This window comes from Dipodomys spectabilis, unplaced genomic scaffold (assembly GCF_019054845.1).
Source record: "Dipodomys spectabilis isolate Male_0828 unplaced genomic scaffold, ASM1905484v1 ptg000188l, whole genome shotgun sequence".
In the NCBI taxonomy this organism is placed as follows: Eukaryota; Metazoa; Chordata; class Mammalia; order Rodentia; family Heteromyidae; genus Dipodomys; species Dipodomys spectabilis.
This window is the reverse complement of record NW_024870865.1, coordinates 3,420,525-3,433,091: the sequence shown is the minus strand read 5'-3', so window position 1 is coordinate 3,433,091 and position 12,567 is coordinate 3,420,525. Positions and strand designations below refer to the sequence as shown.

The window sequence follows — 12,567 nt, the reverse complement described above, 5'->3', positions numbered from 1 at the left end:
TGTGCATTAGATGCAGCAGGCCTCTAGGTCTAGATTCTACAGCTCTTCCCCAGGGCAGCTGCCTGCTCTTAACTCAGTGCCTTCTGCTTGAGTTGGGTGAAAGATGCTCTACAGATTTTTGTTCTGCCAGGTGCTCTGGCCTGTAATCTTAGCTACTCAGGAGGCTGTGATCTAAGGATCACCTTTCTAAGCCAACCTAGTCAGGAAAGTCCATGAGACACTTTAATCAATAAAAGCCAGAAGTGGAGCTGTAGCTCAAGTGGTAGAGTTCCAGCCTTGAGGGGAAATCCTGAAAGATAGCATTCTGACCCTGAGTTCAAGCCCCAGTACCTGCCCCCTACCGGCCTCTCCCCTAAAAAAGGATTTTTGTTCCCAAGCCACCTTGTTCACCTAGATGTCTTCCTCGCTAGTATCTTGTCCATCTTGTGCTTAAACACAAGGGCCTTCTTGGTTCTTAAGTAGGTTCTGAGAGTTCTTCCTGATTTTTAGTTCTGCAGTTTTTGCTATGCTGGAGCAGCCAAAGGCCATAGTTTATAAACAGATGCTAATGCTTTCTCAGCCTGAAACAATTCCCCAGGAGCCTAATTTCCCCTGGGGCCCCATTATACTATAGTGAAGTAAGCACTTGTTTCAGATTGCTTCATAGGACTTTCATTTGGGATAGCCAGGCATGGCACTTTTCCCAGACTCTTAAACTGCTAATTACAGTTGGCAAAGGAGAGCTAAGATTTGACTTGAATAAACTACGAATGCCCTGGCACAGCCCTCTCACGTCGCCACCCCCCCCCCCCCCACCCCAGCAGCAAGCCCTGGTCCTCTGTCCCATGAGGTCCTCACCTTGTACTAGGGTGTGTTGTTGACCTGTGCACCTGACTGATCAGATCACATGACCCTTCCTGCCTTTGTCCTGCCGCAGATCGATGCCTTCCAGCACATGCAGCACTTTGTGCAGACCATGCAGCAGCAGGCCCAGCACGCCATCGCCACCGAGGACCAGCAGCACAAGCAGGAGCTGCACAAGCTCATGGCCCGGTGAGCACCCCAGCCTCCTCAGCGGCTTCTGCAGCAAGGGGCCAGTCTGGCTCCTTGAGTGGCTTGCTCTTGAGGCCTTCAATCTTTTATCAAATGGAACTGCTCCACAGACTCCTCCCACTTACACATTCCTAGGGGTCAGCACCAAGAACACCCATGTGCTAGCTTCATACTAGAGTCTGGGGTTAGGATTAGACTTCTCATTTCCAAATAGCAGAGCTGCTGCTAATTTAATGTTTAGATAAGTTTGACTTTACATGAGGTAGGCAATCTCAGTTTTCTCACTGCGGGCGTCTAAGAGTTCCTATCTGGGGTGTCTAAGGTGTGTGAGGCATTATGGGCAGAGCCTGCCATGCATGGAGGACTGTATCTGGAGTTCAACAGTCAATATTGCCACCGGCCAGTAGAAGCAGAAGAAGGAAGAAGATATATGGCAGTCCATATAACAAGTAACTTGATAACAGTCTGCACAAAATTTCAGTTTGGGGTAGATAGGGCTATGCAGACTCACCTGTACCAGGGGCCTGTCTTATGCTGGCATTGGAAGACGAAGGCTACGAAGATGAAATCTCCATTAAAGCCTACCTAAGACCCCAGACCCTTCAGTTCACATAGCTGAACATTCTACTGGTCCCAGATACCAGAAGGGCTTTAGGTACCCTGAAGTCTCTTGGTCTCCTTGGAGGAGAGATGACATGGGGGCTTGGTTCTATGTTTTCAGGTGTTTCCTGAAACTTGGGGAGTGGCAGCTGAACCTCCAGGGCATCAATGAGAGCACCATCCCCAAAGTGCTGCAGTACTACAGCGCTGCCACCGAGCACGACCGCAGCTGGTACAAGGTAAGAAGGGCAGGGCTGGGCTCCAGACCTCCCCCTTCTCCACGCAGAGAGCCCCGGACCCAGTGGCTCAGCCAGCCCTGCCTGAGTTCTCCAGCTCTTCCAGGAGCTAGTCTGAGCGATGACTTTGCTCCTGAAATACCTGGAGCCTATGTGTCAGAGACTCAGGAAGTCTCTTAGAAGTTAAAGAGAAGCAGAGAGATTGATCAATTCTTTCATTTGAGAAAATATTTGTAGGGCTAGAGGTATGACTAAAGTGGTAGAACACCTAGTAAGCATAATGTCCTGAAATCAAACCCCAAGGCTGAGGGGACTAAAAAGAGATTTTTTATGGCTGGGATGTAGCACTAGTGGCAGGGCACTTGCCTCACGTGTTTAAGCCCCATCCTTAGCACTAGAGAGGGAAGGAAGAAGGGAGCCAAGGTACTTATTATTCCATCCTCATTCTGTGTGTGGCACTGGAAGTGCTCAGAAGCATCTGGACACACAATTGATCTCTGCAACTTTATTTCCCTTGGGTCATCTATTCCTTCCCAGATTCTTCCCTGTCTTCTCCTCAGCTAAGAACTGAACTTTTTGTTTTGTTTTGTTTTGTTTTTATTGGAAAGAGCTTGGTAACATTCTGTTATATTACTGGAAGCCTTTCAAAAAGACAAATAAAATGTACAAAAGATGTAGCTGGCTGCTGCAGGCCTGACTCTTGGAAATACACATCTTTGGAGAAAGCACACATTCTGCTTTTTCATTCTTTTTTCTCAGGGCCTTGGTGATAGCCATTTGGTATAGCAGATGTCATCAGTTTCTTTCCGCAACCTCCTTAACTCACTAATACTTTAATTAATCCCTCTGGGATCTTACTTGCATTTGAAAACCACAGAAGCATTTACAATAAAATCTTATCCTCTAAGCATGCTTCATGCTGATCTCAAAAATGCCTGTTGATGCTGAGGATGTAGCTCACACGCTACAAGACCCTGGGTTCAAACCTCAGTAAAGGAAGGAAAAAGTGCCCATTTTATCATAGGAGCACTAATTGCCCTTTCTGAGACAGCTGTGTGTCCAAATCTGCAGAACCCAATCTCATGGTTAGCAGGGACCTTCCTAATCAGAACCATACCGTAATCTAAAGTTACTTTCTTCACTCAGCTTTTAGAAAAGTAAATTACAAGAAAAACTTTCACTCAAGGTTGTTTTTTATTTTGTGGGGGAGGAAGCTTGTTGGTTTTGCCAATCCTAGGACTTGAACTCAGGGCCTGGGCACTGTCCCTGAGCTGCTTTGTGCTTAAAGCTAAGTAGTTTATTGGAGATGTGAGTGTTATGATCTTTCCTGCCTAGGCTGGCTTCTAACCATAGTCCTCAGATCTTAGCCTCCTGAGTGGCTAGTATTACAGGCATGAGCCACTGGCACCCAGCGCTCAGAATTAATTTTTTTTTTTTTTTTGGTCAGTTGTGGGGTTTAAACTCTGGGTCTGGGCACTGTCCCTCAGCTCTTCAGCTCAAGGCTAGTGCTCTACCACTTGAGCCACAGCGCCACTTCTGGCTCTTTCTGCTTATGTGGTGCTGAGGAATTGAGCCCAGGGCCTCATGCATGCAAGGCAAGCACTCTACCACTGAGCCACCTTCCCAGCCCCTCAGTATTAATTTTTAAAAGCATTTTCTGCTGTGTGTATCTCCTTGGTTTTGCGTGCCTTCTACTATTCCCCTCATGGCACTGCATAAAATGCCAGCACAGTTGGTCTTATTCACCTTGACCCAGACTTGTGCCTGGTGCTGAGTGGGCATGTAAGAGGTATTGTTACCTAAATAAAGGCATGGGGAAACTGAATGGAGGTCTTGTATAGAACCCTTTCCAACCAGCTATTTTCCCATAGATGAAGTGTGGCCCTCATGCCCACTCCTCCACTGTCTGCCCAGCACATTGCCAGCCTTCCTCATTCCTCTCCTGTGAGAACCCCTAGCTGCAGGCAGATCTGTCTCCTGTGGATGCTCTGTGCTGGCCTCCAAGTGTCCTTTTCTTCCCCTTGCAGGAAGTCCTCCCTGTTGTCCTCACCCTTATCCCTCCATATCCAACTACAGCTGCCTATCTCAAGTCCGCCTCTTGAAGCTCCTCAGATTCACAACCCCGTCACTCTCATTGTCTACCTCTTTCAGCCTGGTCACAACTGCCTTACAGAGTCCCTAAGTCTTCCAGTTTGTGAGGTTCGAAGGTCCCTTGAAACAAGGCCTGCACTCTGCCCCTCTTTCTGTGACCCACTGACCCTAGGGTGCTTCATGTCGTAAGTGCAGGCAAGATGAGTAAGGCACACTAGATTCAGTACGCCACCTCCTTCCTGTGTCTGTAGCAGTAGGGTCTTTACTCTCCTCACCCCGAGGCCCCATCCTCAGAGTGCACGCGGAGGCCATCACAGCCCTGCTACAGCACCAGCCTCAGCCCTGCTACAGCACCAGCCTCGTGCCCCTCCATGCTCTGCTGTCATTCACAGCCCCTTATCTGCCCTTGATTCTTGCCCCACCAGGCCTGGCATGCATGGGCAGTGATGAACTTCGAAGCTGTGCTACACTACAAGCATCAGAACCAAGCCCGCGATGAGAAGAAGAAGCTGCGTCATGCCAGTGGGGCGAACATCACCAATGCCACCACTGCCGCCACCACAGCTGCCACCGCTGCTGCCGCCGCCAGCACAGAGGGCAGCAACAGCGAGAGCGAGGCAGAGAGCGCGGAGAACAGCCCCACGCCCTCCCCGCTGCAGAAGAAGGTCACTGAGGTAGGGCCTCCTGGGTCCTGGTGGGCACAGCCCTGGAAAGTGGTGGATGGGTGTGAGGTAGTGGAGCCTGGGGTTTTCTCTGTGGCACAGGACACGCGGCCTGTCCGCCTTGGCTGTGTGTGCATGCGTTCATGCACCTGGGCTGGGAACGGCTCCCCGTGGTCCTTCCCACATGATGAGCTCATACTCTCCGCCGTACTGTGTGGGTGGCCACCACAGCTGCAGCTTCACGCTGAGGGCAGGGACTGGAGGAACAGTCCAGAAAGTACCAGGGCAGCCGCAGGCTCAGAGAGCAGCGTGCACAGAGCCTCAGCTACTCTGAGGCATTCACCTTTTTGTGGCACTCTCCAGTAAGCCACTGTTAGCAGTAGTTAAGGGGGGAAATGCCATTTATTGACTACTTGCTCTGTGCCAGGTTCTAATAAAGTTTTTTTGTGCTTAACTGGCTTAATACCCGTAACTACCCTCTGAGGCCAGGACTGTTACCATGAGATTACACCCATGGCATAGATGAGAAAGCTGGAGCCAGGGCTGTGACCGTGAGGTTGTGCCCATGTTATAGATGAGAAAGCCAAGGCCACGGCTGAGACTGTGCCCATGTTATAGATGAGAAAGCCAAGGCCACGGCTGAGACTGTGCCCATGTTATAGATGAGAAAGCCAAGGCCACGGCTGAGACTGTGCCCATGTTATAGATGAGAAAGCCAAGGCCACGGCTGAGACTGTGCCCATGTTATAGATGAGAAAGCTGAGGCAAGAGTGTCACTGACATGTGTCTTCCACCAGGACCTGTCCAAAACCTTGTTGATGTACACCGTTCCTGCCGTCCAGGGCTTCTTCCGCTCTATCTCCTTGTCCCGAGGCAACAACCTCCAGGATACGCTCAGGTACAGGGAATGTGGGGTGGAGTTCTGGGAGGCCATGTTAATGGCAAGACACAAGTTCCTCCACAGTCTGCAGCATGGGCTCATGGGCCTTTCTCTACCTGCACCTTGAGGAATGAGAGCTGACCAGGCCCCACCTATGAGGGAGAAAACTGCAGAGAATAAGGGGGTGAAGTGAAGTGAAGCCACAGTACCTCACATGTACCTGCTGCATTTAGGGGTCTGCACAAATGGTCCAAACCAATCAGTCCACAGGCCTGAGGCGACAGCTTCTTCCTCCATCCGGCACCTGCAGCCAGCTATGCTTCCATCCCCCCATTGTCCCTTTCCTCCTCCATCCAGGCTGAGCTCCCGTTGCCCTTTCCAGTGGGCATTTCCTTCCCCGCATGCACACTGCAGTTCTCTTGTGTTACTCTGCTGGGCTCATCCGCTCCATGTCTGAATTCATGCCACAGTCACCCCCAACATGATCTGGGATGGTAGTCACAAGTCAGCCAAGAGCTCTGCCAGTCGTCACAGATCCTGAAAGAAAACAGACGAAAGCTGAGAGCCACAGCAGCTGGTGACTCTCTCACTTGTCTTTTCCAGAGTCCTCACCTTGTGGTTTGATTATGGTCACTGGCCAGATGTCAATGAAGCTCTAGTGGAAGGGGTGAAAGCCATCCAGATTGATACTTGGTTGCAGGTAAAGAAACTCAGTGAGGGCTGGGAAGGTGGCTCAGTGGTAGAGCGCTTGCCTTGCATGCATGAGGCCCTGGGTTCAATTCCTCAGCACCACATAAGCAAAAAGAAAAAAGCCGGAAGTGGCACTGTGGCTCAACTGGTAGAGCGCTGGCCTTGAGGTAAAGAGCTGAGGGACAGCGCCCAGGCCCAGAGTTCAGGCCCCACGACTGGACCCCCCTCCCCCCCCCAAAAAAAAAGAAACTCAGTGAGCTGGGCACCAGTGACTCACGCCTATAATCGTAGCTACTCAGGAGGCTGAGATCTGAGGATCACAGTTCAAAGTCAGCCCATGCGGGAAAGTCCATGAGACTTATCTCCAATTAACCACCAGAACACCAAAAGTGGTGCTGTAGCTCCAGTGGTAGAGTACTCGCCATGAGCTGAAGCACTCAGGGACAGCGTCCAGGCCCCTAAAACTGACAAACAAACAAACAAAAAAGAAGCTCAGTGAGGGTGGGTCAGCTTCTCTCCTGTGAGTCTCCTTGGATCCTTGTTGAGAAACAAGGCAGTACGTGTTAGTATTAAGGAAATAAAGCTTAGTCCCCAAGCCCAGACTCCATGGTTCTCCTTAGTTTTTGCTAGACAATGGAAAGAACAAACCATTTTAGGATCTAACAGACCAGACAAAACAAGTTGCAAGAGTAGATCTTCTGATCATTGGTCAGAAGAGTAACTAGAGTTGTTTCCTTTGCCGCATAGTGTGTCTTTTTTGAATGCCAGGTTATACCTCAGCTCATTGCAAGAATTGATACTCCCAGACCCCTGGTGGGACGGCTCATCCACCAGCTTCTCACTGACATTGGTCGCTACCACCCCCAGGTTTGTGGAAAACCCTGGCTTCTGCTGGGGCAGCCAGCCTTTGCTAAAGCTGCTCGAGAGACCCAAATGCAGATTCCGGAAGGCAGGTGCTCTCTCTCCTGCCTTTGGAGGGTCTATCCAGCTAGTGGGGTTCTCGCCTTCAGTGACTCAGGGGCCTTCCTGAAAAGAAAGAGTCCCCTCCAAGTTGGAGTGGCTCCTTCCTGGTAGACTTACATGGTATTATTTCACCACTTTTTTGTTACCTTAAAGTTCACATCAGGTTCCTTGCACGTGTCCCTCTGTCTGCTTCAGGCCCTCATCTACCCCCTGACAGTGGCTTCCAAGTCTACCACGACAGCCCGTCACAATGCAGCCAACAAGATTCTGAAGAACATGTGTGAGCACAGCAACACTCTGGTCCAGCAGGCCATGATGGTGAGTCTGGAGCCAGCATGGCCTCCACTGGCCTGGCCTCCACTGGTCTTGCCACCTAGAGCCAGAGTGGCCTCTGCTGATGTGGCCACCAGCCAGGGACTCCTGGGGCCTGCCTCCTCCTCACAGGAGTGATGCACGTTCCGCGTGGCTGTCCAGTCAGCCTTCCCACGTGTGGCTTATCCCTGTGCCCCCCTCGCCCCTCCGTGTGCAGGTGAGTGAAGAGCTGATCCGTGTGGCCATCCTCTGGCATGAAATGTGGCACGAAGGCCTGGAAGAGGCCTCTCGTCTCTACTTTGGGGAGAGAAATGTGAAAGGCATGTTTGAGGTGCTGGAACCCCTGCATGCTATGATGGAACGGGGCCCCCAGACTCTGAAGGAAACATCCTTTAATCAGGTATGTACTGTGAAAGCACAGGAGGGCGTCACCCACAGCTTTTCCCAGGTGCCTGCCCTCCATAGCCTTTCTACCACCTTTAATACCACATGCTCAAACCAAGGCCAAAGGATCTAAAAACATCAGAAATGAGCAGTCCTAGCACTCAAGAGGTTGAATCAGGAGGATTGTGAGTTCAAGGCCAGCCTAGACACAGATTGTCAAAACATAAAAAACACCAGAAATGTACTTGTTAAGTTACAGGAACCCTCCCCTTGTTGTTTTGTTTTTGTTTTTGTTATGCTGGGGCTAGAACTCGGGGTTTTACCCATGTCAGCCAACCGCACCACCCCTGAGCCACACCCTCAGTTCCCTCCTACAACTTAATTGGAAAATCACAAGTTTCCTCCAGAAGTCCTCTCATCTCCCTAACTGGACCTTTACTAACAAGTCAGCCTCATGACCCAGAAGTGCCACGTTGGGACGTGCCTAGCTACGCTTGCTTACCAACTCCCACCCAGCCCCTTTCAGCCACTGTAGGCTTGGTGGGGAGGGGACCTGGGCGGGGTTCTGCAGTCTGCTTGGGGCTTCTGAAAAGCTTGCCAACCTGGAAATGCCCCCTTGCTTTCCCTCTCAGGCGTATGGTCGAGATTTAATGGAGGCCCAAGAGTGGTGCCGAAAGTACATGAAGTCAGGGAACGTCAAAGACCTCACGCAAGCCTGGGACCTCTATTACCATGTGTTCAGACGGATCTCCAAGCAGCTGCCCCAGGTAGAGTCCTTCCTTTCACCCCTGGGAACTCGCTTCTCTTTCACCTCCACCTGAAGACTTGGGATGAGTAATTGCCTATAGAAATCCAATGGCAAAAATACTTGACTTGTGGGGGGGCGAGGGGGAGGTGAGGTGGGAAGGGATGGGAAGGGGAAACAAAGGAGGAGGCAACAATGCTTGATAAGAAATGTACTCATTACCTTGCCCATGTAATTGTAACACCTCTGTACAGTATTTTCACAATAAAAAATTTAAAAAAATATTGCCATCAAATGATAAATATATATATGTATATATATATATATATACACACATACATACTTGACTTACATTTAAAATCTCTGCCTGGAGGCTGCAAAGTAAAGCTTTGGTAATTATTCACAGCTCACATCCCTGGAGCTGCAGTATGTCTCCCCCAAACTTCTGATGTGCCGGGACCTTGAATTGGCTGTGCCAGGAACATATGACCCCAACCAGCCGATTATCCGTATCCAGTCTATAGCCCCATCTTTACAAGTCATCACGTCGAAGCAGAGGCCACGCAAGCTGACCCTCATGGGTAAGGACTGCTGTGAACCCCTCCCCTCTGACATCATCCTTGGCAGGCTGAAGCTGCCCTGTGTTGGCTAGGACGGGAATGGAGGACAGTCCTCCCCCTTGGCTCATCCCCTCAGGACTCCTCCCTCCCTCCCTCCCTCATAGCGGTGCTTGTTGAAGCTTGTAGTCACTTGTGTGGAGAACTGATTATGGAGTCAGAGTTGGGGGGGAATGGGGCCATCAAAGAGACATTGGATGTCTGGGATGTCTGTCTCTGTGGGAAGTGATAAGCTACTTTGAAGGAGCTTCTGGGCTCCTGAATTTGTGTGTGTGCGTGTGCGTGTGCGTGTGTGTGTGTGTGTGTGTGTGTGTTTTGATGCCAGTCCTGGGGCTTGAACTCAGGGCCTGGACTCTGTCTCTGAGCTTTTTTTGCTGAAGGCTAGCACGCTACCACTTGAGCCACAGCACTTCTGGCTTGTTCTGACTAGTTAATTGGAGATAGGAGTCTCGCAGACTTTCCTGCCCAGGCTGGCTTCAAACCAAGATCCTCAGGTCTCAGTCTCCTGAGTGGCTGGGATGACAGGCCAGAGCCTGTTGTTTATTTACTGTCAGATCTCCCTTTCAGGAGATGATGGTGTCAGATGAACTGAATTGGAATTTCCCCCCAGGGGTAGCACAATACCTAGTTGGCCATTGAGGGAGGCCTGACTACTCCAGTGACACCATGAGGCATCTCACTCTTTTTTTCTGTCAGTTGTGGGGCTTGAACTCTGGGCCTGGGCACTGTCCCTCAGCTCTTCAGCTCAAGGCAGGTTCTCTAACACTTGAGCCACAGTGCCACTTCTGGTGGTTAATTGGAGATAAGAGTTTCACAGACTACTTTCCTGCCCAGGCTGGCTTTGATTTCAGCCTCCTGAGTTGCAAGGATGACAGGCATGAGCCACCGGCGCCCAGCTGCATCTCACGCTTAATATCACTTGTTTCTCAAGTGCAGTGATTACTGACCAACACCGTTAATCATGGTACACAGGTGATGTTCTCTCCAGAGGCCAGTGTCTACTCAAATAAAAACATGGGTCATGGGGCTGGGAAGATGGCTCAGTGGTAGAGCTCTTGCCTTGCATGCATGAGGCCCTGGGTTCGATTCCTCAGCACCACATAAGCAGATTTAAAAAAAAAAAAAAAAAAAGTGGCGCTGTGGCTCAAGTGGTAGAACGCTAGCCTTGAGCTGAAGAGCTGAGGGACAGCGCTCAGGCCCAGAGTTCAGGCCCATGACCGAACCAAAAAAAACAAACATGGGTAAGCCAGGCACCAATGGCTCACACCTCTAATCCTAGCTGCTCAGAAAACTAAGATCTGAAGATTGCAGTTGAAGCCAACCTGGGCAGGAAAGTCCCCATGAGATTTTTACCTCCAATTAACCATTTAAAAACCAGAAGTGGAGCTATGGCTCAAGTGGTAGAGTACTAGCCTTGAGTGAAAAACCTCAGGGACAATGCCCAGGCCCTGAGTTCAGCCCCAGGACCAGTACTGAAAATAACAAACCATGGACCAAATTCTAAATTAAAGCAGCTCTGGAGTTTTGTTGTTGGTTTTGATTTTTGGTGTTTTGTTGTTGGTTGGTTGGTTTGGATTTTGTTTTGCTTTTGGCTGATACTGGGGCTTGAACTCTGAGCCTCTTGCTCACCTGGCTTTTTTACTCATAGCTGGTGCCCTACTAAAGTTTAAGTTAAAATGTATAGGGAACTGGTAGCTCACACATGTAATCCTAGCAACTCAGGAAAAAAAACTCATGTCCATTTCTTCCTTCAAGGAACGGTAGGAGCACTTAGCACAGGCAGGAACTTCTGCTAGTCTCCAAAATAACCAGCAAAAAAGCAGAGATAGAGGTATGATCCAAATGGTTAGAGTGCCAACCAAGCAACCATGCAGCCCTGAGTTCAAACCCTGGTATAATGTAGTACAGCACTTGCCAGACAAGTATGAGTCCCTGAGTTCAAACCTCATTGCCTCTAATAAAAAGAGTTTAATGAAGATGCTGCTCCCAGAGATGTGAGGAAAGTCAAGAACAAGGAGGGCGCGCACAAAAACAACCACCTGAGAAGCTCCTGCTCTTCCCCCGCCCCCCCCCCCCTGCAAGGGCAAGGAGCCTGGCAAGAATCGCCCTGAGGGAGAGGCCACCCACGGAGCTGCAGCTAGAGCCGGATAAAGGGCCACGGCCATGGTAGAACTGTGGGCCAGCCACATGTGGGGCATGGATGCCTTCACCTCTCCCTCTTCCTGGCCCCTGACCTGCCGGCTCTCTCACTGACCTCACCCCACCCAACCCCCAGGTGCTATGGACCTTTCAGGCTAGTAAGTCAGGGGAACGGAAGATATACAGAATCATTCCCCATCCACACACAGGGATTGTTTAACTTTGAACCACTCTTGGTTATTAGAGGAACCTTGACAACAGAGCTACTTAACTCAATCGTGGGGTATGTGTTTCTGCCTGTGGGGAAAGCCTGATGAAGTTGGTAAAGTATATGTAGCCTGTAGGATTGAAAACGAGTTTTTAGGCCAGACCCAAAGTCCAGGAGTCCCAGGTCAGGTCCAACCATTTCCCATATGCCACATAGCAGAGAGAGGAGATTCATTCCATGGCAGCCATGGAGAGGCAGCTCTTCGGGACATCTTCAGTGTCTTCAGGGTACAGACATTGGCTTCCGATTAGGTAGGGAGAATTGGGGGCAGAGAGTGGGAGAGGTCTACAGAGTTCCAACACTCAAGTTACAGGTGTGGTCTATTTGACCATCTGAGTCTGGCCTTTGTCTCTGGAGGAATTCTGGAGAAGTTACTGATTTCTAACTGGAACTAAGTGGTCTCCTGAGTTTAGAGTTGCTTTCGTTAGAATGATAAAAAGACATTGCTTATTTGAGGGGCATTTTTGCTTTCCATATAAGATGTTTGTCCTGGTTATTTTTCCTCCTGCAAACAAGGTGACTGCAAAGGGACTGCCACAGAGAATAGTCATATCAAAGAGCACAAAGTTGGGGGACTTTTCGTTAATTCACAGGACTGGCAAAGAATCTTTTAAGTTGCCTCTTCAGGATCTTTGGTATATGCTGGTGGTCTCAGTGTATGGACGGGAGAACCTCTAGGCTAGGCTAACTGCTTCTACCTGTCCTTACAGGCAGCAATGGGCATGAGTTCGTCTTCCTCCTGAAAGGCCACGAAGATCTGCGGCAGGATGAGCGAGTGATGCAGCTCTTTGGCCTGGTCAACACCCTGCTGGCCAATGACCCAACGTCTCTGCGGAAAAACCTCAGGTGCTCAGAACACCATGCAAATGGCAAAGTTTCCTCCTACCTCTCTGCATATTACCATGTGCCTTGGTAAAATAAGTGTGCAGCTAGATACCTGACAAGAAG

At 50.1% G+C, this 12,567-nt stretch overlaps 1 protein-coding gene across 1 annotated transcript in view; it reads left to right on the top strand.

The window, feature by feature from the left end:
* Positions 1-12,567, top strand: part of Mtor (mechanistic target of rapamycin kinase) — a 129,873-nt gene that overhangs the window by 101,572 nt on the left and 15,734 nt on the right. Inside the window, exons 37-47 of the mRNA XM_042695777.1 lie at positions 917-1,032; positions 1,754-1,871; positions 4,385-4,633; positions 5,419-5,519; positions 6,105-6,201; positions 6,960-7,058; positions 7,350-7,472; positions 7,684-7,866; positions 8,483-8,617; positions 9,002-9,176; positions 12,330-12,465. Of these exons, the coding sequence (XP_042551711.1) occupies positions 917-1,032; positions 1,754-1,871; positions 4,385-4,633; positions 5,419-5,519; positions 6,105-6,201; positions 6,960-7,058; positions 7,350-7,472; positions 7,684-7,866; positions 8,483-8,617; positions 9,002-9,176; positions 12,330-12,465 (1,532 nt within the window). The remainder of the gene's footprint in view (positions 1-916; positions 1,033-1,753; positions 1,872-4,384; positions 4,634-5,418; positions 5,520-6,104; positions 6,202-6,959; positions 7,059-7,349; positions 7,473-7,683; positions 7,867-8,482; positions 8,618-9,001; positions 9,177-12,329; positions 12,466-12,567) is intronic.